The sequence below is a fragment of the Zosterops lateralis genome (assembly GCF_965231275.1).
Source record: "Zosterops lateralis genome assembly, chromosome: Z".
In the NCBI taxonomy this organism is placed as follows: domain Eukaryota; kingdom Metazoa; phylum Chordata; class Aves; order Passeriformes; family Zosteropidae; genus Zosterops; species Zosterops lateralis.
Window position 1 is genome coordinate 85,807,427 of NC_139800.1, and position 24,053 is coordinate 85,831,479.

Below are 24,053 nucleotides of genomic sequence, written 5' to 3' on the forward strand. Positions count from 1 at the left end.
TGCAGCCACAGCAAAGTTTCTTTACTGTTTAAAACAGTCCCAGTGGCACCCACGTTCCAAGGTCACCGTACGCACCATAGCAGCAGGTGGGGGGTGTCGGGGCACCCCAGGGGCTGTGCACCATGTGGCAGCCAGTTTGCAGGGGCAACTGGTTTGGGCACCTCATAAGTTGTAGAATTATAGAATTGTAGAATAATTTGGGTTGGAAGGGACCTCTAAAGGCCACCTAGTTCAACTCCAGAGATGGGTAGGGACATCTTCACCTAGGCCAGGTTGCTCAGAGCCCATCCAACCTGGCCTTGAATGTTTTCAGGGACAGGACATCCACCATCTCTCTGGGCAACACATGCCAGTCCCTTACCATTCTCATTGTAAAAAATTTCCTTATGTCCAATCCAAATCAACCCTTCCTTTGTGTTTGTATGAGTGGTCCAGAGCAGGCAAGCACACTCCTGTCCCCCTGCCACCGTGGGGATGCACTGGGACCTGCTGCCATTGCAGGACCAGGCAGCACCTGCCTGTGCCACAAGCACCCTCTGGCTGCTGGCACAGCCCTGTGCTGCCCATGCCCATGTCCGTAGCTGGCTGGAGGAGCCAGGTGCTCAGACAATGCTGTGCCTCACGCCGGGCTCGCAGGGTGCCTCGAGGCACAGAGGGGTCCCTGCCGGCTGCCGGCGGCAGCACACGCAGTGCAGGAAGTCAGCCACATTGTGCCGGAAGAGCTGGCGGCAGGGGTGCAGGTACTGGAAGAAGAGGAGCATGAAGTAGATGCCCAGGCAGTAGCCTAGGAGCAGCTGCAGCACCAGCAGCGCGGTGCAGACATTCTCATAGACATCAGTCTTGAAGAAATACCAGAGGACAACGAGGGCCGTGTTCTCCACCAGCCGTGCCATGTAGTACATGGCCAGGCGGCCCCAGTTCTGAGACTTGTCAATGAGGTCCCGGTCAGCCAGCTTGAGCTGCACAGCTGACCAGCAGAACATGTTGATGCTGGAGTAGAGTAGGGTGAAGGCACAGAGCACCACCACCGTGCCCAGGCGGCTGAAGTTCTTCTCGATGTTGTCGGGCAGGCAGTTGCCGCTGCGCCAGAACTGCACCCAGGGCAAGAAGAAGACCACCAGGAGGTTGGCCAGGGCAATGGGGATGATCCAGTGCTTGAAGACAGTGCTGAAGAGCACGAGGACAGCGATGCGGGTGGAGATCTCCAGGCTGCGCCACAGCACAATGCAGAGGAAGGCCAGCGGCCGCAGCTGCACCTTGTAGTCGTCGTACTTGACCTGGATGGCCAGGATGTTGCAGACCAGTGCCCCATAGGTGACTGACACCAGGCAGATGGCCATGAGGACAGCTGCAGAGGAACAGAGAAGGGGAGTCAGGCAGTGCTGGAGACCAGGCTGTGTCCAGCCTCTCCACTCCCTGGGGTGACAACCCCAGGTGGGAAACATGGGATGCCAATCCTGGGTGAGAAGTACAGGGTGCCAAGCGCCTGGGCTCACAGCAGAAGGCTCAGCGTGACCTACAACTACTACTACAACTGCTACAACAGCTCACGGATGGCGCTGACAGTCCCCATGATGAGGTGGCTGTGGGGGAAGTTGCTGGCAGCAGGAGGCTCAGAACCCAAAGGTTCTCCCTACACCAATAAAACACAAGCCTTGGCCAAACTGGAGCCATTTTTGTGCCATGCCTCAGTGCCCCTGCCCTGTGCAGGAAATGCTGCTCAAGGGTAAGCAGGCCTCAGTCTGTGCTATGAGGGCCCCTCTGCCTTCATCCCAGCCAAGAGATGCACCACTGTAGCCCTAAAACATCCCAAGAGCCAGCCCCATCCGAGGGCTGTAAAGCCAAGGTCATTTGTGGGGAATGCAGGCAGCTGCTCACATTCAGCACAGCCAGGAATACCATGGAGAAAAATAGAAGAGTGCAGCTGGTCCCATCCATGGTGGCTGCCAGCTGCAGGACTGAGCTGACACTCCAGCTGTGAGGGAATCACCCAAAACACACTATTTGGTATTTAGCTCCTGCACCTACTGCTAGAGGAGCACTGGCACTCATTCTTCCTGTGCATCTGCAACTCCCCAAAATGCCTTTGCAGAGGCTGTAGCAAATTAGGGGGATTCTGTGAGGCATGTCCTGTGCTTCCCTTTTCATGCACCTGCTGTGGGCACAGATGACAAGGAATGGACTCCCAGCACTGCTGGGAGAGCAGTGGGTGAGGGCAGCTCCTTCACCCCACTGTAACTGGAATGGTGCAGGAGCCTGCATGCCCAGCTCAGTACCATGCCAAAACGGGAGTTAAAAGTTTGCTCTGGCATATCCACGTCCAAGCACATAAACATCCTGGGAGCAGGCAAGGGAGCCTTGGAGTAGGAGTGCTGGGCTGGGAGCTCTGGCTGCTGGAAAATGTGCAGAAATAGATACAGTGGAGGGACTTGAGGGAAGCCAGAGCCTGTAGCTAGATGGGAAAAAATGAATGGACACTGCTGCAGGCTAGGCAGGGACCTGACCCTCTTATGAAACAGGGCACTGAGTGGATGGCTTGGTTCTTGAGGGCAGATACTCACAAGCACAGGGCTGGGAGCAGAACCTGCCACCTCAGCCATGCCTGCTCTTTCCCATTTTGCATCACTACAAGCAGGAAAGCAGAGAGCTGATGGCTGCCCAACTCCTACGGGTTGTGCTCCACATTCACAGGAGTCCAGTGGAAGCTGCATCCCCGGGAATGACTTTTCGTGTTGCCTGGATGCCCCACCAGCACAGGCAGCTGAGGAGCCGTGCCCTGGCAGGGTCCCTGGGGAGCCCACATGCCAGCCGGGCGCCCTTACCTCGGGCCACGGGGACGTACTTCTCCAGGACGCTGATGTAGAGCTGCAGGGTGAGCTGCGGGGTGGAGCCCAGGAAGGCCTGGATGACGGCCATGCGCTTGAAGGCGTTGCGGTGCGTGGCCAGGCGGCGCTCCGAGTGCCCCACCTCCTGCTCCATCTCCACCTCATAGCCCTTCCGCAGCCGCCGCTTGCGGGTGATGGTCACGTAGGGCTCCTCCTCCCTCCCCGACCAGCAGTACACCAGCAGGGCCTCCACACACCTGTGGGGACACAGCAGCTGCCACACTGCCGGCCTTCCTGCCAGCACCTCCAGCCCCACCTCGCCCAGTGCTGGCCAGACCCCGCTCCTGCTGAGTGCAGCCCAACTGCCCAGCAGTGCTGTGGGCAGTCCCACAGTCCAGGGCAGCCTGGTCACAGCAGGACCATGGGGGTGCCCAGTGGCTGCTCCTCTGCTCCAGCATTCAGGGTAAATCATGTGTACTAGAGTCCAACGACTGCTCCAGCAAGGGGTGAAACAGCTGCTGGAAGAGGTGCAGAATCCAGGGTACAAAACAGTGACTCTTCTGGGAGCCACAGCTACAGGAAAGTGTTAATCACCCTTGGGTTCTGTTTTCCCAACTGGCAAAAACCTCTTCCTCTAAGCAAATGAAACTCTGAAATATCAGAGCTGAATATCAGAGTTTTCTTTGATCTCTCATCTTGAGCAGAAGAAGGTTTCCACGCTTCCTCCCTGGTGGGGACAGCAGGAAGGAGAGCACAGGGTGAAGCCGTGTGTGGCAGGGGCAGATAAGGCAGCGCTTCCTCAGCCCCTTCTCTGCAGGCCCTCTCTGTGGGCAGGGCTGTGACTTTCTGCCATGCCTGCAGGGACAGGGGCACCCCCAGCCCCTCCACACGGCCGTGAGGTGGGGATCTGTGGCCAGAGGGGATCAACTTGGCTCCTGCCTGGGGACCAGCTGGCTCTGGGACCAACAAGACATCATTATTGATGAGTGCTTATCAGGACAGCACAAATTGCTGCATGTCAAACCCAAAAGGAGTGAGGGTTTCGGATAAATTCTCTTGACAGATCAAGCCAGCACTCGTGGCTCATTGCAAACTCTAACAGGAAAATAGTTTCATCCCAAAGGCCCGGCTTTAAGGCTAGTCCCGGCTGGCTCCTAGTGCCCTGCCAGATCTTCTCAGCAGGCTGGGCTCCACCTCCAGCCCAAGTAGCCAGCAGAAGCAACCTTCCCCAGACAGCCCCGACTTGCTTTTACAAGCAGCTGGGCAGCACTGTACCTATCTCAGACAGCCTCAGCTGCTGTGGTCACGACCCTCCTGTGGGCCAGCACAGGCTGGCAGCACCGAGGTAATTCCCCTCAGGTGGCTCTGAAGATAAGACTTGATGACAGGGGCACATCTGGCGCACTGCTTGTTTCCGGTGACAGAGGAAGTGCGGAGCAGGCAACAGTGGTTTTGGAACCCTGAGGGTACAGCGAGTCCCAAAGCCTGGCTGCTGGGCTGCCCCTGGGGAAGGAGCCCCGTGGAGATGGGGCTATGGAGAGGCTGTGCCGTGCCTCCTGCAGTGTGTTCTCACAAAGCAGGCTGTCTGGGGTGATGACAGCCCAGGAGGCACCGCAGCATTCCCAAGGAATGAGGGATAAGCTTGTGCAACATCCATCCACCCCCTCACTGTCCTCTTCCCAGCACAGTCCAGTGGCCCCACAGTTCCCATGCCAGCCCCACTCTTGCACCTAGCTCTTTTCCTCTATGTCCCATAACCCCCACTGAGTCCTGTTCCTGGCCCTGTGCAGGACACCCCCAGAATCCCACTATATGCCAGACAGGTTGTTCCAAATGTTTGCTGAACTCAGACAGGCCAGGTGCTGTGACCACTCCCCCTGGGGGGCCTGTTCCAGAGCTCCACCACCCTCTCTCTGGGTGTAAAACCTTTTCCTGATATCTAATCTAAATCTCCCCTGACTCAGTTCCATCCCACGTTAGTATTCACCCTCGAGCACCCACCGGGGATTCCCATCTGTGCTCTCAGCACAAGCACGGTGATGGCAAAACCACGAGGCTGAGTGGATTGCCGGCTGCCTCCCGGACCTTGGGCAGACCTTTCCCAGCAGCTGGGATACAACAGGCTGGCACGGCCGTGTCCTGCCTGGAGCATGCTCCAGCAGCAGGAGCACCCGTGGCTCCACCGGCGAGCAAGGGGCCCCCGCGGGCCGGGGAGGCGGCAGGGGCAGCTCCGGGGAGACGGCCGCTGACAGACGGTCCCGGGGTGTCCATCCTGCCCGGCACAGCTCCCCGCTCTCACCCGGTGCCCGCGGCCCCGCCGGGCTCGGCGCGTTGGTGCCGGGGGTGCCCGGGGTCCCGGCGCGCTCACCTGATGATGGGCCCCAGCTGCAGCAGGTGCATGAGCAGGACGAGCGGGCGGTCGCGGCTGAGGTCGCGGTGCACGAAGATGAGCGTGAGCTGCACCAGGATGGAGGGGCAGAGCACGAAGAAGATGGTGAGCGCCAGCCAGAAGCGGTCGTCGGAGTGTCCGTAGGAGAGGCAGAGCACGGCGGCCGCCGCCCCCTCCCCGCAGAACAGCGCCGTCGAGAAGACGATGCCGAGCGGCAGCTTCGCCCGCGACGAGGCGGCGGCGGGCGGGCTGCCCCCGCTGGGACCGTCCATGGCGGCCCCGGCCCGGCCCGGCCCGGCCCGGGCGCTCAGCCCCGCCGCGGCGCCATCCCGGGCTGCAGCGGAGAGAGGAGCCGCGCTGCGGGGCGGGCCGGGGCGGGGCGGGGCTCCCCCGCCGCACCGAGCCCCGACGGGCCGCCCCGCACCGGCCCCGCCAGCCCCGCGGCCCCGGCACCGCAACCCCTCAGCACGGGGCGCAGAGGACCGGCATCCCCACCGGGTCCGTATCCTCCCGCCTGGGGTCCCAGGCTCCCGGTACCCCAGCCCTGCCCTGGCCACCACCCTCTTTCTTCGGGAACCCCCTCACTACTGTGCCCTGGTCCCTGTCCCAGGACAGCCCCACCTTCACCTCTGCCCCACACCCCCGTCCTGGACCAGAATCTTCCACCGAGGACTCTCCATCTCTGCAGGGAACCACCTCCCCGGGACAGTCCCACACCGCCAGGACCCACAGCCCCACAGCCTCCCCCCCCCCCCCAGCACCCACTCTGGGACTCCCCAGATACAGTGCTGATAGTCCCCACATTGCCCGTTGTGTGTGCCCTTGAGACTTTGGAGACCTCCCCAGGACCCCCCATCAAGACCAGTCCAGATCAATTCCCAACAGTTACCAATACCCCAACGTGCAGCCACATGGAGGGTCTCTCTAGGGGAGAATTGTTAGGCAGCCCCAGGGACACTGGGGTGCCACCGTGGAGCAGGAGGGATGCCAGTGTGAGTGCCAGCCTTGCCTGAATCAGACAGCTGCTAGAGAGCTGCCTGCACCCACCAGCACCTCAGATCCGGGTCTGACCCCAGCTCCAGACCCAGAAATGGCACCACATGGCCCTGAGCTGGATGGGGCAGCATGTGGGAGGGAGGAAGGGTGTTGTCAGGACTGGAGCATTTTGGTATCTTGCAAGACAAGCAGTGTCAGGGAAACCTTTTCAAGTCCTGTGAGTGCCTGGTGTGTGTAGCGAGATTTGGGGACTATGTTACACGGGAGATATGTCTCCTGTACCTTGGATATTACTGCTTCCAGGTAGGACCCTGTGCTACAGCAGAGCAAGAAGGCTTTTCCCATCACCTTCAAGGACCGACCCTCAAGATGATGGGATATGTGGACTCACTGATAGAGCCACACCTCCGGGCACCCAGCCCCACCTCCCTCCTGCCTGTCCCACCTTGATCACCTATCCAGGGGTGGCAGCACAAGGCTGTCTGGGCTGCTCCCCACATCCCTGGCCACAGGGGTCCCTGCTCTGCCTGGCACACACTGCCTCCAGCACCAGCCCTGCCCACCTTTCCCCAGGAGTGGTGTGGGCACAGGTGGGATGAACACACCCTGTCTTGCCTAAGCACCCACTGCCTGCCAGATCACTCAGTCCAGCCTGGGCACCTGCTGCCTGGCTGGGACAGATGGGACAAGGCAAAGACTGTTTGACATTGATCAATTTTCCTCAGTTTAGGCAGACCAGGAATTTTTAGGTCTTTTAAAAGGGTCTCAGTGCTCAATGCTTGGCAGCTAGGCCAGCTCACAAGGAGATGCCCATGCTAGCAACAGAGACACTGTCCACTCACCTGCCCCACGCCAGTCAAAAGCACAAAACCTCCCAAACCACACACACAAGAGTTCCCCATTTCACCAGGCTGGAAGCATTGCTTCCAGCTTCCATATCGGGCTTATCAGCAGGAGAGCTGAGAATAAAACTGCCTGAGACTTTGGAGGTCGTATCTCCCGCAGCAACAGCTCCCACACAGAAGCAATCCCTATCCCTGCAGCTGCTCAGAGCTTTAACTTCCAAGCTGAACAGCTGCTTTTGTGGGAAACCACAAACCCCATAAGCTCATGGAGGCTGGCCTGACTGGCAGGGATGGGAGATCTACGTGTGACCACTCAGCTCTGGTATGATAGTTACATATTTTCAGACTGTTTTTGGAAAACAGCCTCTCCAAAAAAAGCTCTGTCAGGGCAGAGGGTGAAGGCAGCAGTGTCCAGGCTGATTGGTGATGGCAGGCAGCCAGAGTGGGAGCTGTGCACGGGAGCAGCTGTGCCTGGCTGGGTGCTCAGCCAGAGACAACACATCCTGTGGCACTGCAAACTGCACCCACGGCTCTCTCTGAGCAGCAAGAGCAGTGTGCCGTTTGTACCATTTATGCAACTTCCACTTATCCAAATTAAAAGCATTCCCCAGGAGCCTGGCAGGTCACCAAACCCTCAGCTGAGCAGTGCTGGGGATTCGACTCATCGTATTTTTAATTTCAGCTTCCCCTGCTTCATGATGAAATACTGAAGAGCAATTGTTTAAGCAAGCAAGAATTCCAGTCCTGCATCCATAAGTCCTGGCAGCCGTCAAGAGGAATGGAAAGACAAAGCCTCACAGCATTTTCCACACCAGTTATTATCCCATTTTCTGTCCCAAGCATGGAGAGGCAACAAGCTGTTCATGCTGTGAGTCACTTCACCACCCTGGCCCCACCTGTCCCCAGCTCAGCGCTGTAAACAGCAGGCAGATCATAAAAGTGATCACATCATAAAAGTGGGTCACAGATAGCATCAGCCAGAGCTCCTGTCCCACTGCCCTGCCACTCCCTGTCCCTGCCAACTTCACGCCCACACCTTTGCCTCCCAGCCCAGCACAGCTGGGGCTGCACAGACACCCTGAGACACCACTGCTGCAGAGAAACTGCCTGAACCAGAGCTGCCACAGTCCAGCAGGGACGGGCCAGGCCCCACGGACATCCTACCCAGGTGTCTCCACTCTACAGTGGCTGCATTCTGGACCAGCAGAATGGTGGCTGCTGACTGGCCCTCACTCTGGAACTTCCCAGAAGCAGAACAGGCCTTGGGCTGGTGGATGTGAAGTGAAATGGAATCATATAATCACAGAATCTCCTGAGCTGGAAGGGACCCACAAGGATCATTGGGAATGCCAATGATCAAGCACCAGCTTGAGTCTCACTGCCACGTGTGGATGTCAATTTTCCTGTCTCCATAAGTGCCTCCCCTGCCCTGGACAGCATCCCAGCTTCATTAATTTCTTAATCCCAGCCTCCATAACTTTTTTCTAATCCCAGTGTTCACAAAACACATTTTGCACAAAGGGCAGTGGCAGTGGTGGCCGCCCACTCTGTGAAACCACAAGGTTTGCTGTGCAGCTTTTCCAGCCCCTTGGATGTGCCAGGGCATTTGTGTGTGGCAGCCTGGGCTGGGGTGGGAGCAAGGTTCCTCACCGGCTCTCAGTCTCAAAATAACCCTGTCTGCTTTACACATGCCTGCCTGGCGGCTCAGCTCCTGTAAAAGGAGAAGAGAAAATTGTTTGGAAAAGACAGAGAGCTCCAAGCCAGGCTCTTACAGAGCCCAGGTGGGGAGAGCTGCCAGCACGCTCCCCCAGCTCTCCTCTCTAGGACCCAGAGCAGACACCGCTCCCAGGGTGCTCGTTGGAACATGCCAAGAGCACTCTGCTGCTTTCCCAAATATAGCCCTGCACATAGAGGTGGAGGCAGCTGCTCGGGGTGTGGGGATGGCCAAGCTCCCTGACTTCAGACTTGAAAGCTCCTCAGGAACACAGTCTGTGGTGAGGATTAAACATTCAGCTGATGTCGCAGGGAGTTATAGTGGGGATGTGTCCATCAGCAAAATGCCCTATGTGCTGGATGAAGGGGAAATCACAAAGTGTCCCCCAGCTAACGAGTATGTGAGAAGGGGGCACAGTTTTGTCTCCTCAGTGCAGCCACACTGCTCTACTGGCAGGGCTGGGACATTCCCAGCAATCTGTGAGCTGGGAATTTTTTACTTAGTTTGGAAATAGCTTTGCAAATGACTGGTTTCCACTGCCTAAACTGTTTGCATTTTGCATTGCTTTCACAGTAACTCAGCTGTAATTTTTCCTGGCCCAGCAGTCTGTGGAATAGTTTCTGGTTGGGGAAATATTTATTCCATTTGCTTCATCATGCGACTGCTTGTACCACTCCATTTCCTCATCCAGTTTCACTCTGACCCTGCTGGGAGGGAATCTGGTATCTGTGCTGAGGATCTCATTCCTCTGAGTCTCACTGGAGGCTGTGCTGAGCCTGCTGGGATCTGGGCACAGGGCTCAGTGCTACCAGAGCCGGGACACTTGCAGGCAAAGCACAGGCCATGCCAGTGCTGCCTCACGCCTCAATTCTTTAACAAGAAAGCACAGTGACTTTTGGGTGCATTTATAGGTCTTTGCAATTATTACACATTTTGAAGTCATGCCTCCTTGGCTACAGTTCCAGCACAGGCAGTGGGTGATGCTGTAACACTAAACCAGGCAGGAAGGGTTAAAATTACCTTTAATTGACTGATTGCCCTGGTCCCACCTGCAGTAAGAGCATACAGCCCTGCCAGACTGCTCACCCAGCCAGGCTGTGCTGTGTATGTCCTGGGCATCCTGGCAGACAGGAGGAATAGTTTATACTGTCCTCTCTCCCATGCAGGAAAGCGGCAGGAGTACCATAATGCTCTCAACAAAACCACTGTGGAAGCCTGGGTAGGGCTTGTAACTATCCCAGGGGCCTCCCAGGGCTGTGTGGATGGTGCAAGGAACAAGGAGGCAGCTTGTCCTGCAGCAGGGAGCAGAGCAAACAGAGCACTCAGACCCAAGCTTCTCCTAGAAATTGGTGCATGCTTTGGCTGGGAAGCACCCTGCCAGGAAATGGGTGAAAAGCAAACAGCTCCCTGCCTGCTTCCTGCCTGCTTCTGCATCCGACACAAGGTGATGGTGCCAGCATGGGGGAGCAGAGAACACTCTGGAAAAACCATCTCCCTTACCCGAAAGAGCTCGGGGAATGGTTGCCCACTATGGCTGGATGGCAGTGGGGTGCAAAATATCCACACTCCCCAGTGCCATGCCAGCTAATCTCTGTGGTGCCCCAATTCCCACTAACAGGTCTCGGTGGCACAAGCTGTTAATATCCTGTGCTCCCAGCTGACTGCAGGGCGTTTTCCTGCAATTAGCTCTTGGGATTTGGGAGCTGGTGTGATCCGGGGTTATCGTCAGCCACCAGCGCTGTGCTGGGATTTAAAGGGACAATGCAGTCTGCATACCTACCACTTCGGCGTGCTGTCATATGACACGTTATATAGGGAGATGAGTCTCTCCTCAAAGCCTGTGTGTGTCTTTGCCCACCACAGGTCCCTTTTCAGGCAGAATTCATGCAGGTCCAAGCAAAGCAGAACAGCTTGTTAATATTTCTGCCAGGACTTTTTGGTCTGTGCCATCACCCTGGCTTTGGTGCCACCTCATCTCAAGGCTCTCAAGGCTGCAGGCAGCCCCTATTGCTCTGCCCACTGTGTTCCCTTGCAAACCATCATTCCCCACATCCAACCGTCCCCCACAGCTCTGCAGCCAGCCCGGGGTTGCCTGGTGGGGTTCCCGGTGTGCCCGGTGTTGGCTGGGGCACATACTCACGGGGTCTAGTGGAGCCAAGGCAGGGCAGCCCGCCAGCCCGCCGCCATCTGCTCTTCTCTGTGGTCCCCGTGGTGTCACCTCATCCCTCTCCTGCGGCACTCCAGCGGGCAGAAATAGCCCCAAAACATGTGCTGCCTTCCGGGGAGCAATGCCAGGGGCCAGGCAGCCCAGGGCACTGCCTTCTCCCAGGGGCTCCTGCTGGCCCTGGCAGCACTATAGGGTCCAGCCTGGCACTGTGCCGAGGCACAGGCTGGTTATAGTTCTGGTGAGGAACATCTTCATTTATCTGCCAAGATAATAAATTCTGCCTTGGAGTTTCTCACCTGGCAACAGTCACCAAGGAGATGAGAGTGGCTGCTGCGAGTCCCCGCTGGCAGCACCTGGAGAGGCCCAGTGGCCCTGGCAGAGGGGTCCAGCTGCGCTCCGGCCGGCTGTGTGGGCAGAGGGCCAGCTGCCCACTCATAACCTGAGCACAGGCCCAGCAGAACACACACCCGTGTGGGCTTGGCCCTCGTGCCACCTCTCTGGAGCCCAGTGTGGGTTTTGCCAGGTTTGGGGTGGATTTTGAGGGTTTTGTGACTGTTGATCCTGGTTTGAGTGCACTGGGAGGTGTGACCTGCCCAGGCTTCTGAGGGGTTTCCCTGTCCCCAGCTCTGGTCTGACCAGGGATTTTGGACACTTACTTCAAAAGCAGGGGCACCCCAAGTGTTTAGAGATCTTTGGAAATCCATTGGTGCCAGAGGGAATCAGATCTTGCTGCCCCTCAGGAAGCTGAGCCACTGCCTCCAGGGCTGCCTGACCCATGGCACTTCCCTATTTATAGCACCTGTGGTCATGTTACAGCACATTCCTGTCCCTGCTGGGCTGTCCCCTGACAGTGCCACCCCTAAACACAAAGGCAAGAGTTGACACTTGGAGCAAATAATTTCAGCCCTCATACAGCTAGTTGTGCAAAAAGCATCCCAGCCTGTGCTGTGTGTGAATCTTCCACTGCTGCTGGCACAGGCACAGGACAAACCGGGAAAGGCCATCAGGATGGGGACAGGGAGGTGCTGCCACTGCCCTCCCATCAGCAGTGCAGGGGTGACCAGTCACCTAAATATGACATCTGGCTGTGATATCAGCCCAGAAACTTCATCAACCATTAACCATACGTGGCTACTTGCCCATGGCATGGAAGTGAGGCTCCTCCCTTGCCCAGGACAGGTGCCAAGCTTCCCAACAGTGTGTGGGGCTCAAGAGAAGGGCATGGGGCCATGCCCACCTTTGGCTTGCACCCCTGGGGCCAGGGCAGCATCTCAGCATCTTTGGCTCGTAGTTGGTGCTCAGCTGGTCAAGGCATTGCTGGTGGTGCTGGGTGGTTTAGCATGGACTGATGTGGGCCAGCAGGTTCCCTCTTTGCTCCTGGGTATGGCTTTTGAAGGATCTCATGTATTTGTCCCTCTTGACTCCACTTCCCCCACCCAGAGCTTCCGCAGCTCAGACATCCCTGTGTAACTTCTCCACACACCAGTGGCAGCCAGCCAGGGAGGACAGCTCTGGCTGGGAAAAGAAGCAGGAAATCTGAGAAGCAAGATAAAAGCTTCAGAGCTGAAGATCGAGGGGCTGGGGCTGGTTTTTCTCCACTCTCTGCCCTGTGGTCTGAGGGTCTGCACTATTTCCCTCCTCCCAGCCAGCCTCCTGCTGGGGCTGTTGCTGTTTCTAGCCCAGGGAGCACAGGACCTGCTGCCACTCAGGCAGTGCCTTGCTAGGGCACAATACAAGCAGTGAGCAGTGTTGTCCCCTGGCCAGGCTCAGAGGGGACCCTGGGTGAGCAGCAGAGCTATGCACACTGTAATGGGGATAGTCCTTGTAGGGACTGCAGAGAAACATCCCCTCAGGGATCAGGCAGCAAGAAGCCAGAGATGCCATCCTTAGAGGAGCCCCTAATTCAGCCCACATGGGCTGTCAGGCAGTGTCCCCACCATGAGCCTCTCCCACCAGTGATGGACACAAGGCTGCAGTGGGGTGGACAAGTCAGTGCCCTGTCACCCAGCCTGGCAGGCTGTCCCGCAACAGCCATGTCCCAGCAGCCACTGGCCTGGGCCGACCCACCAGGATTAAGGAGCCTGGAGGAATAAGTAATTTAAATCCAGATTAGATTTAAGCAGCTGCTACGCAAAGGGCATGTGAGCAGAGGCTGTGCAGTGGGGATGAGCAGGTGAGAGAGACTGGCTGGCACCCCTAATGTGAGGGGCTGTGGAAGCAGGGTCTGGCTGGAAGGTCTGTGCCCATCGGGTATTGTCCAGAAGGACAGATTTTTTCTCCAGGCTTGGCTTGTGTGCACCAGACTGGAGGCAGCAGTGCTGTGCCGTGGGACAGGACACCCCAGGATGAGATGTTCCCTGCTGTGAAGATAGAGCCCAGGCAGGAGGATGAAGCACAGGGACATGCTGGGCTGCTCACTTCATAGGAGAGAGGCCACCCCTCTGTGCAGGGCTGCAGACCATGTTCCACCTCTTCTCCCACTGCTGGTTGTGGCTACAGGCCATACAGGAGCCCATCAGGTAGGTGCCTGTGCCCCCTCCTGCAGTTCCCAGGGGTGACAATATTTACCCACGTGTTTATGAGTGGTGAAGGCACCAGTGTGGTGACAGGGAAAGACACGTTCCCCCTGCTGGAACTGTCCCCAAACTGCTGAACAAGGCACACATATGTCCTCATTGCCCCTGCAGCAGGCAGGAGCTGGCAGGCAGGGGAGCAGGCTGGGCAGGAGTACAACTCAGAGAATGGTTCCACTGGGATTCCGGCTCTGCAGAGTCAGCAGTTCCTGGGGAGGATGCACTGAAACACCTGCCTTGTTTGCATGTGTCAGGACATCCAGGTTAATTCCCTGGGACAGCACAGCAAGAAGGTTGATTGATGGTCCTCTCCCTCCAGAGAGGACACCTTACCTGCTGTAATGTTGTAGGTGGAGCCGTGCCACCTGCACTGCCAGGCAGCATGCTCTATATGTTTAAGGGGGAAAATTATATTGCAAATAACTGTAGTGGCTTGTCAGTGGCAGAGAATATGTTGTCTATGTGGCTCTGGTGGATCATGTGGCTGGAGAGTGAACAGGACTGTTTAGCAACTGGAAAAATACCTGAGTCCAGGCAGAATCTCATAAAATCATCCTTGCTACCTTTCCCTACCTGTGTATGCTCAAAACTTACTGCAAGGAAGGAGTAATCATTGACTGCATATAAGGAAGAATCATGCTGGCCTGTGCATATAATTGCTTAATCCTATATGATCTGAAAATAAATCCTTGCCATAGAAAGCACCTGTGGCTGTCCCACAGTGTTGGAGTAGCTCCAGGCACTTGTGCCTGTCCTCATCCTCTCCCATGCCCCAAGGGTTGTCCCTGCACTTGCCCCCAGCTCAGACAGTACCTGTGTCACCATCCTGCCTCTCTCCTGGCTGAGGTGTAGCTGCCATGGGCAGGGTCCTTTGCCCGGAGGGGCGGTGGTGGCCGCTGCTCCCCAGGGAGCACAGCCTTCTTCTGGGATGCTCACCTACTGTTGTTTCTCCCCAGGAAGTTGACCCTCCTTGTCATGGGGCTGGACAATGCAGGGAAAACCTCCATCATCATGGACATAGAGAGAGGTGAGGAGCAGCACAACCCAGAGTCAGCCTCAGATGGAGGCAGCTACTTTATGGTCCTTTGAAATCAAAGGACTAAGGCTTCTGTAGCACAGCCGCTGCTCTGAGGCAGTGTGCAGGGCACTGGCCGTGTAACAGGCAGTCCTGGCAGTGGGGATATGGCTGGGGCAGGAGGGGCACAGGGGACAGGGATGCTTCTGGGCTCCTGTGCCAGCTCTCTGCTCTCTCCACACACGCAGCGCTGGCCGGGGAGGTGCTGCCCGATGCGCAGCCCGGCCAGACCCGGCTGCGGCTGGATCGGTTCGAGGTGACGCTGATGGAGCTGTCCGGGGGCCAGCGCTCCCGCAGCGCCTGGCGCAGCCACTACAGCGAGGCGCACGGGCTCCTCTTCGTCCTGGACTCCGCTGACCTGGCACGGATGGAGGAGGCCCGCAAGGTCCTGAGCCGCGTCCTGAGCCACCCTGATGTCTCCGGGAAGCCCGTCTTGCTGTAAGATTGGGATGCAACCTGTGAGGTTGGGGGTGAGAGGTGAGGTGGGAACCTGTTGCTGGGATTTTGGGCTGCTGAGGGGATGTGGAGCCCACGGAGCTGTCGGGGGGCGTGGGGACATGAGGACCCCAGCAGTACTTGGGAGATCGGAGCATCCATGGAGAGGAGGCGAGGAGGGGGCTCCAGTACCGAGTGAGAGCTGGGGCAACGCTTCACCTAATCGCAGCCGAACCGGGAGAAAGCACACAGCCTCCGCTGCCGCCGCACAACGAGGCGCCAGGGGCCGGGGTGACGGTGACGGCCGCTCTCCCCGTGCCCCAGGCTGGCCAACAAGCAAGACGCAGCGGCCGCGCTGCTGCCCTGCGAGCTGATCGAGCGGCTGTGCCTGGAGCGGCTGGTCAACGAGAACCGCTCGCCCTGTCGTATCGTGAGTGCGGGGTTGGCTTCGCTCCTCGCTCCCCGCTCCTCGCTCCCCGCTCCCCATCGCCACGGGGCCACCGCGCTGACACCTTGCCCGCCTGCAGGAGCCCTGTGTCGCCAAGCGTGTCCCCCCCGCCGGCCCGGCCCGCGCCACCCTGCAGGGGCTGCGCTGGCTCCTCCGCGCCGCCGCCGCCGCCCCGGCCCCGCCGGACACCGCCCCGGCCCCGCGGGCCCCCCGTGTCCGCCAGCCCGCTCGCAGGTGCGTGCGTGTCCCCGTCCCCGTCCTGTCCCCGCAGCGCTCGTCCTCATCCCCGCTGTGCTCTCCCCCGCAGGGCCGGGCCGCCCCCCGGGGAAGATGCTCGTGAGGGCGCCGGGAAGAACGGGGAGCCCCGGGCGGCGCGCCCCGTCTGCCGCCTCCTGCCCCTGGTGAGTGGGTGAGACCCCGGACTGGGACGGGGTGGAAGAGGGGCTCTGCCGCCCTCTCCTCATCCCCCTTTCCTCGCCCAGGAGGAGAGCACTAAGGGCCCCAGGAGGAGGAAGAGGAAGGCGAAGGTGAAGAAGAAAGGCTTGGGGCAGCCAAGCCCAGCCGAAGAGCCAGCAGGACTGGGAGTAGAGGGTGACAGCTGTGCAGGGGCTGCCGGGGGTCTGCTACTCCCCAACAGGGTCGAGCAGGAGGAGCCCATACCCATGGGGATGGCCACCCCTCACCCAGGTGAGAGGGGTCTGTGGGGGGCTGCCAGCTCTGCTGGCACCAGCATGTCAGGACCTCCAGAGCCACCCTACAGGGAGGTTGCCAGGCCTGGCAACGTGACAAAACGTTGGACCACTGGTGCCTGCCACCTCCATCAGCTTTGCTGGCAGATCAGCTGAGTGCAGAGCAGGAATCCAGAGGGGAAGGGGAGTGACATCTGAGTGTCTCCACAGGGGATGATACACAGAGGCAATGGAGGGCTGCAAACCTGCCACCAGCAGTCCTCTCAGCTGGTTTGGTGACACAGGCATCCTTACTTAAGTGTGTGGTGTCTGAAATTTTGTATTTCTCCATTCAGCACAGGGTATGAAAAAGAAAAAAAAGAAGAAAATCAAGAATAAAATCAAGTCATGGGAACCTTCTCTGGAGCAGCAGCGTGAGGAGGTCTCAAGCACCTTTGGTTGGTATTTCTCAGGACAGATTTTGCTGAGAGCATCAGAGGTCTGGCCTGCTGGCAGCTGTGCAAGGACACTTGGCCATGGGGTGCTTGGTGTGGGGACACGGGACAAGCGCTGCTTCAGGGCAAGGTGGGCCTGTTGTGGAGGCAGATGCTGTGAGCTGGGATGCAGGGAGACCACATGAGCGCACTGTGCTGGAGCCTGGGGCATCCTTGCAACCCTTGCTTGGTGCAGGTTGCCAGGTGGAGCATGGAGCTGGTTCCAGGGCAGTGCCTGATTCTTCCCTTGTTCCCAGATTTGTACCGGCGGGCGATGCTGGCTCTGAGGATGAGGCAGGAGCAGAGGAAGCAGCCGTCGGCCATCGCTCCCTGAGCAGGGGAGGCACAGAGCACCGCCTGTGTGCCCCTGGAAGACCCGGAGTGCAGTGGCAGTGGGACCCATGGTGGTGCAGAGCTGCTGGGGTGCTCGGCCAGGGCTGGCAGAGCTGGGAAATGGGTCCAAACAGCATCGTTGTCTCCTGCACGGCTTGAAAACCAGGGATCCACAGGGGCGAGCCAAAAGTCCATTTGTAAGACGCCTCTCTGGCAGCCGGGCTGCAAATCCATCAAAAAAGGGAACAGCCGGCCCCTTGCCGCCCCCTGTTAGTATTCTGTGGAAAACTCCGTCTAAACCGGGATCAGGCTGTGCAGGAGAGGAAGATCCGAGCAGACGTCCCAGGGGGAAAGCTTGTCTCTTGACTTGACCCGTGCCCTGGGAAAGCTGTCTTTGTCAGTCAAGAGCTGACCTGGCCCGTCAATCACTGCCTGGAACACTCTCGTTCCCTGCTGGTGAAGGGAGGGCAGTCCCAGGTGGTCTGCAGAGAAGCAGACCCTCAGCCCTCGGCCACATCTGGCAGGGCTGTCAGGACCCTCTTCACACACTGGAGGAAGGTGATGCCCGGGTTTGTGCACCCTGCAGCCCGTCAGTGAAAATTCCAGTTAAATGGCTGCTGGTGGCTGAGGCTGCTGGAGACTCCTTCCCCAGGATCATTCCTTCTGATTCTGCCATCTTTCCAGGAGGGACACTGTCACTGGCAGCCTGGCACTCTGCTGCCCCAGGTGGGCCCTGATGTGCACTCAGCTCAGCTCTGACACACAGGCAGCAGCACATCCGTGTCCCAGCACAGCCCCTGTGACACAGCAGGTGTGTCAGAGCTGTGCCGGGACAGTAACCCCTGTGCCAGCGGGGTCCTGCTCCCAGCTCTGCAGAGTGCATGGGCCAGGAAAGCAGCCCTGAGCCCTGGAGACACTTTACTTGATGCCAGGAGCTGTGTGGTTTTCTCATGACACCTGCAACAAACTGTGTTAGAACTTGAACTGTGCACTAGTCACCTCTGTTCCCGTGATTACTGATTAACAGGCACTGCCTTTGTGGTCCAGGGGAAGGCAAATCACAAAAATCCTTCCCTTGGCAGGGCTGAAAGGGGATAAGAAGAGAAACTGGCTACTCTGCCTTGCCAGCTTGCCATAAAGTTCTGTCTAACTCTGCTGTATTCAACTGTTGGTGACTACAAAGATTACTTGTAAATGAATTGTAAATAACAACAGCAGAAGTTAATACTGGCCTGTAAATACAGCACTTTCAGTAACCCCTTGTCTCAGTCTGGTGGAGTTCCCGGTGATGTGGGTGCTGTGGGGTAGAGGGTAAAGTGGAGACTAATTCTGAAATGGTGGTGAGAGGTACCCTCCCATGAATTTCGGGTTTGTTGGAAAGTGCTGGAGCCCCAAATGTGCTGAGAATCAGGACACAGTGCCTCAGCAGCTGCTCTGGAGAGACACATTTTCCATCTCCTGTGCATAGTATCAACAGTGTTTTCTACAGGGAACCAGTTGGGTGGCACAACCCTGCTTTGCATTTCAGCATTTGGATATTATCTAGTATGTCCTTCTTTTCCAGTTTCCAGAGAAGCCACCTCAGGAGCATCATGGTAGGCAAAATGTTGTGTCTGGTCCCACCAGCACTGTTGTGGCGCCTCAGCCTGGGCCGTGGCTGCATTGCTGTACAGTGGTGTGTGAGTTCTGCATTTCTGCAGCTCTTCACGTGGCTCACTCAGAGACCCACATCTGCCAGCAAGGTCACCAGCAGCTCTCTCCACAGCCTGGGTCCTTCTGAGCCTGGAGGATGGAGAGAGGGAGAGATGGAGTCTGCCCTTGCCCGATAACTCTATGCTGCCAGGAGGACATACAGAGGTGTTTTAGCAAGTGTCTGTGGAAATGCACCTCCCACCTCCTCATACTGATGTTGCTTTGCACAATTGGTTTCCTGATGCATTATCATTACCAAAATTTACATGTGTGGGCTGGAAGTCAAAGAGTGAGCCTACTGCTGTTTTGTGAAGAGCACTGCTTGGTCAGTGTTAAAAACACTGCCAAGTCCTCCTGTGTACAGGACACCACCAATATTTCCAGGCAGCAGGAAGACCTGGAGCAGAGCCTGTAAGATGGGTCCATGTGCTGGGGCTGTCAGCCCCTCTAGTTTCATCCATGGCCCTGCTGTGCTTTTTCCAATGTCATTAAATTTTGCTTTCTGCACACTGGCTGGGCTTAGCCAGTAACTACACTTTATGTTATGGCCCCTCCCGGCTCCATTCTACCTCAGAGTAGGATGGGGAGGGTGATGTTGATTCTGAAATCACCTCTGAGAACCCTTGATTTGCCCCACACTCATGGGCAGGAGGTTTTCCACACCAAGCTGTTTTCGAGATGTACAGGCATCTCTGCTGCTGCACATCCAGTGTTGTGTTTTATGAATAAAACCTAAACTGTGTCTTCTCCCCATATACATTAGTGTTTCCAGGGGAGTGGGAACCATTGAGGATTTCATAACCGTTTCCAGGATTCTCATGGAGACACCTTCTGGGAATCAGCCTTCCTAGCACCTGCAGTGAGGATGGCCCATGCTCTGAGGGGCAGGACAGGGAAGGTGAGCGTGGTCCTGTGGTGCTCTGTACATCAGGGAGCTGTGGGGTGATAGAACCCATCAGCAACCATGCCTGACAAAGGAAAATAACTTTAACAAGGGATAGAGATTTGTGATGTGTGAAAACCATGGCAGGTCTTTGTTCTTCACTAACCCAAATTTATAGAAGGAGCCAGCAAGTGCTTTTTGAGGGCATCTCAGACTGGATCACATTGTGTGGGGTGCCTGTAGGTGATTCTCATTCCTCCCCAGCTCATCTGTAAATCCCATAACCTGTCCTGGGGCATATAAACAGCCAGAGAAAGGGCAGGAGGTTACTGGGGTACAGAGGCTGGGGTCTGGGCTGCTGAGGGGCTTTCACACGGAGCTCTCCCTTCCCTGCTTTGTAACAAAGGTACAAAAATTAATTAAAACAAACCTCTTACCCCACCACAGCAGTGGCTGTGGTGGAAAGGTGAGCAGCCCCTGCTCCTTGGCTTTGCTGTGCCTTGGGAGGGTGTGGGGCTCTTCTCCCATGTTACACTGTTGTCTGAAAGCCGTTTATAGTATGTACAGGTTTAAATAAACATGCATAAAAAGGTAAGTGGATTTTAAACCTTGGAATGGGTGTTAAGGTTGATAAAAGCCTGGGGTGTGTGGTTTTTTGAACTTGAGAAGCTGGTTGCTATGTACATTTTCTCCTGCTTGCAGGTTCTACTCTCTGACTAACTGGGGTGGGCTGGGTGCCAGCATGCTCTTGTGGAAGTTTCCCAGTTGAAATAGTGAGTGTTGGGAAGTGGCTCAACTTTTTTTTAGACGAGCACACCATGGTCCAGGTGATTTTCAAGAGATCATTCAAAATATTGCAAATATGTGATAACAGGCAGCTCTCAACATGTTAAATAATGAGTAACCATGCACAGAGTTTCTTTTGGAGGTTTTGTTACCTGTTGTAGACCCTCTGTTGTGTTACACTGAAAATGAGATCTGGCGTGTTTGCTGTCATTTATGCTGAAAAAATGTTAGAAAAAACAAGGCTGGATTCATTGACAGTAACTCCCTAAGCTTTTTCTGATTGTCATGAAAGAGGCTATTAAGACTTTGTAGGAAAGGAGAAGACCAAGGACTGGAAAATGGGAAACTATGAAAATTTTCCCTTTCTAAGTTAAATGAGCCTTGTTGGAGACATTGTTGCTGGCAGAAGGAAGAAGGATATAATCAAATTTATTTACATATATTTGTCTTGGGGCACCAGGAAATATGCTAGGGTCTGAGGTATATAGATTTGTCACAGCATGTATCAAATAAATTTGCTGGGTTTTCCTCCTTTGAGAAAGAAAAAGCCTTCTTTTTCAAAAGGGACATTTTGTTAACTAAAATTGGTATTCTCTTTCATAAGTTATCACTCTGTAAGTTGCTGCATATTTGAAGAGGTTATTTCACAATATAAGGAGAAAGTGTCTCTTGAGAAAGACTATCAGTGTATTAATTAGAAGGGCTTTTGCTACAGGATATCTCTGGATGTGAGATCAAGGGCCAAATTATTAACCAAAATTTTTCATTTGAAAATCACCTGAAGGAACCAGAGCTCAGACCTTGTCTATGAGAGGACTTTCACCTTCTTAAACTGCGCTTATATTTCAGGGCAGGTGAGTTTAGCAAGACTGTAGCCCAAATACCTTATCTTGCTACCCAAGCCCTCTATCTGATTAGACCTTATGCCCCACTTCCACAGATAGTGCAGCTGTAGGAGAGGTTTGGGGGTGATTTGGTAGGGGTTTTCTATGTATATTATTTTGGCTAGGCTTGTATTCATAGATTGCAGGTACAATTGCTTCAGAGGCCCACAGCAACCAGTATCTGAGCTCTGTGCCCTGCTCCAGGAAAGAAAGCTGCTGGTGGAGTGATAAACTGGCTGAAAATGCACTTGATGGGTGGAGAAAAGCATGTGCACGTCCCCTAGTGTCCTGGACACTGCAGTGTGGATGTCACTGCTGAGTCGACTCCACAGTGCTCTGTGCTGGCTCAGAACTTGCCTCTTCCTTCCTTTTCCCTGGAAGGCATAGGAGAACTCCCTGGGAAGTCCCTGCTGCAAGTTGTGACATCACAGAGGAAGTCCTAAACCTAAAGCCAATGTTTTGGGCACAGATGTGAGGCAGGGCTTGGGGAACTGGTGCTGGGTGATGTGCCCAGCTGTTGTTGGCCCAGGGGGAATGGGGTGGGATGCACAGGCTCCAAGGGAGGTCTGGAGGCACAGATCCGTGCACACCCCTCTGCAGACAGTTACTGGCTTCCCTCCCTCACGGGTGTTTTGCAAGAGTGATGCAATCCCTCTCTGGAACACCCATGCACACACACAAAGGACTTGCTGGCCACTCCCAGGGGAAACCTGTTTTTTCCAGGCAGATGGGCATGAGGAGAGGATGAAATCTGCACCCTGCCCTGCTGAGAGGCAGTGACCACTGCCAGAGGTGTCAGCAGCTAAAGGCCATAGGTAGGATTCCAGCAGATATAGAATTTGGGTGGCTTTGGCTGCTTTCAGCAAGTGAGCTCCTGGTCCTGTGCCTGCTGGTCACCCTGTGCTCACAGGGTAGACTTGAGAGTCTCAGGTATGCACAGACAAAAATTCTCTGTTGGAATCTGCTGGCAAAAATGCTCTCATTTCTCATAAAACCTCTTTCACCAAGTGAGTGAAGGATTTGTCCCATTCAGGAGAAGTGAAGGAAAAAATGGTGTCAGCTTCTCCTTGGCATTCCTCAGCGATCCTGGCACACTGTGATGTCCCTGTGGATCACGACAGAGCCCTGCCTGTCTCTCCAGAGTGCTGTGACTGCAGCAGCCCCAAGCATGAACTCCCTTTCCCAGATGGAGATGGCCCTGGAATGGTTGTCAGGGGGACAGGATTGCCTCAGAAGTGGGTGGCACTCATCAGCCAGTGCCTTTTCCCGGGTCCTCTTGCCCGGTGTGAGGAGCAGCAAGCCAATGGGCAGTTCATGCCCTTGCAATAAAGTAGCTGTCAGCCTACACTTGGATTAACGAGACTTACTTGGAGCTGTACCAACTCTAAATTCAAACCTGTGGTACCTGCCAGGCGGTGGGAAGGACCTTGATGAGAGTAATACATCTCTATTGACTTCATACCACGTCGGGTATTATAAAAATCCATACAGTATTTGGAAGACATGGAAAAGCCGATTGCTGGTTTTATAGGCGGCTCTTCATCCTCCAAGTGGCCACACGATGGCAGAAGAAGCAAAGAACACTGCAGAAATCAATGTTAATCAAAAAACATAACAACCCACAATGCGGTGAGGGTTAGCGTGCGTCCCAAGGCCATAAGGAAGCTCGGCTCCCACCTCCTGCTGTGGTACCTGCCGGGGACTGAACCTCGAAAACCTCCATGGCCGTAAACAGTCAAAACAAGGACAGGAAAACTGCTTCGTGAGAGGATTTAATGGATTTGCTCAAGCTGTGAGGTGTTCAAGGGAATCCCTCGGTCGCTCTGTTTGCAGTCTGAGTGCTTGGCTGATGTGCTGGATAGCTCATTTTCTGCACTAATTGAAGTGACAATGGACTCCAACCAAGCTGTATGGTACAAAATGCTTCCTCGGAGAGGGGCCTGCCTTTTGTGGTCCCTTTCCATGGGCAGGGCATGCCTGAGAGTGGGACAGAGACCCTGCCGGCTCTGTGCAGCAGCCCTTTGGGTACTGCCTGAGCCTCTGCACACCATTTGTGGCTTTACAAGGCACATTAAAACCAGATTTTCCTCGTAAAGACACATGAACTGATATAATTGCTACCAAAGCAGCAGTGGAATTGCGCAGGCTGTTCCAGGGTGTGAAAAAGCCCAGTCACGGTTGTTTGCTTCCTCTCTGCAGGGCTGGTTTCTGCTGAGATGAGGGTTTAGCTGCCCCAGGGCCACTGTGTCAACAGCAACGGGGGATGACAGCTGCCTTGGTTTCTCCAGTGAAACCCTGCCTTTGGCTCTGCAGGGTTAAGTAAGGAGACGAGTGGATTTAAACAATCTGGATCACAGCAGGACACTATGGCGCTGCTCTGGCTGGGTTTGGGAGACCAGACACTCACCTGTAGCTTTTCCCTGCTTGGATTTATTTCATCCAGGAGCTCCCTGGAAAAGGGTCTCTGTCCCTGTTGACAGTGCATTAAAGTGAATCATCTAATGTTTAATTCTGTATCATTGTCCAAGTCTTGAATTTTGCTTCTAATCCCAGCAAATTTTAAAATAATTAAGGCACCAGCATTTCAAACTTAACTGGGTAGGGGCTGAAATGTGTATGCCACAGGAATTTGTAAGAACAAGTGCAGCTGCACAGGTTCTCTCTTCTGCTGGTAAGACCAATTGATTCTCCTGATCAAATAATTCAGGTGAAAGGTGAGGACCAACTGTACCTGTAGCAATTTATTGAGGAGGAGAATAGAGCTATTTTTCTGTGGGCCAGGTAAGCCAGATTGCCTTGGCCTTTGGAAACATGCAGGTGCCTAACCCCAAAGGCTGGTGGTTCAC

The 24,053-nt window shown here is 55.6% G+C and overlaps 2 protein-coding genes across 2 annotated transcripts; one reads left to right on the plus strand and one right to left on the minus strand.

Annotated features, from left to right (window-relative positions):
* XKRX (XK related X-linked) lies at positions 1-5,555 on the minus strand. The gene is made up of 3 exons (XM_083884477.1): positions 5,194-5,555; positions 2,823-3,082; positions 1-1,348 (listed from the first exon to the last, which is right to left on the minus strand). Exons 1-3 carry the CDS (start codon positions 5,484-5,486, stop codon positions 603-605), a joined length of 1,299 nt encoding a protein of 432 aa, XP_083740603.1. The 5' UTR covers positions 5,487-5,555; the 3' UTR covers positions 1-602.
* A 7,841-nt stretch (positions 5,556-13,396) lies between these two features.
* ARL13A (ARF like GTPase 13A) lies at positions 13,397-16,963 on the plus strand (the record flags this gene model as incomplete). The annotated part of the gene is made up of 8 exons (XM_083883205.1): positions 13,397-13,455; positions 14,466-14,536; positions 14,773-15,022; positions 15,344-15,460; positions 15,775-15,868; positions 15,950-16,154; positions 16,492-16,593; positions 16,887-16,963. 8 exons carry the CDS (start codon positions 13,397-13,399, stop codon positions 16,961-16,963), a joined length of 975 nt encoding a protein of 324 aa, XP_083739331.1.
* Positions 16,964-24,053: the final 7,090 nt, after the last annotated feature.

Coding starts and splice junctions, on each gene's coding strand:
- XKRX (XM_083884477.1), bottom strand. CDS start 5,486: ATGGACGGTCCCAGCGGGGGCAGCCCGCCCGCCGCCGCCTCGTCGCGG. Junction 3,083..5,193: donor CAGCTGGGGCCCATCATCAG/GTGAGCGCGCCG, acceptor GTGTCCCCACAG/GTGTGTGGAGGCCCTGCTGG. Junction 1,349..2,822: donor GTACGTCCCCGTGGCCCGAG/GTAAGGGCGCCC, acceptor GTTCCTCTGCAG/CTGTCCTCATGGCCATCTGC.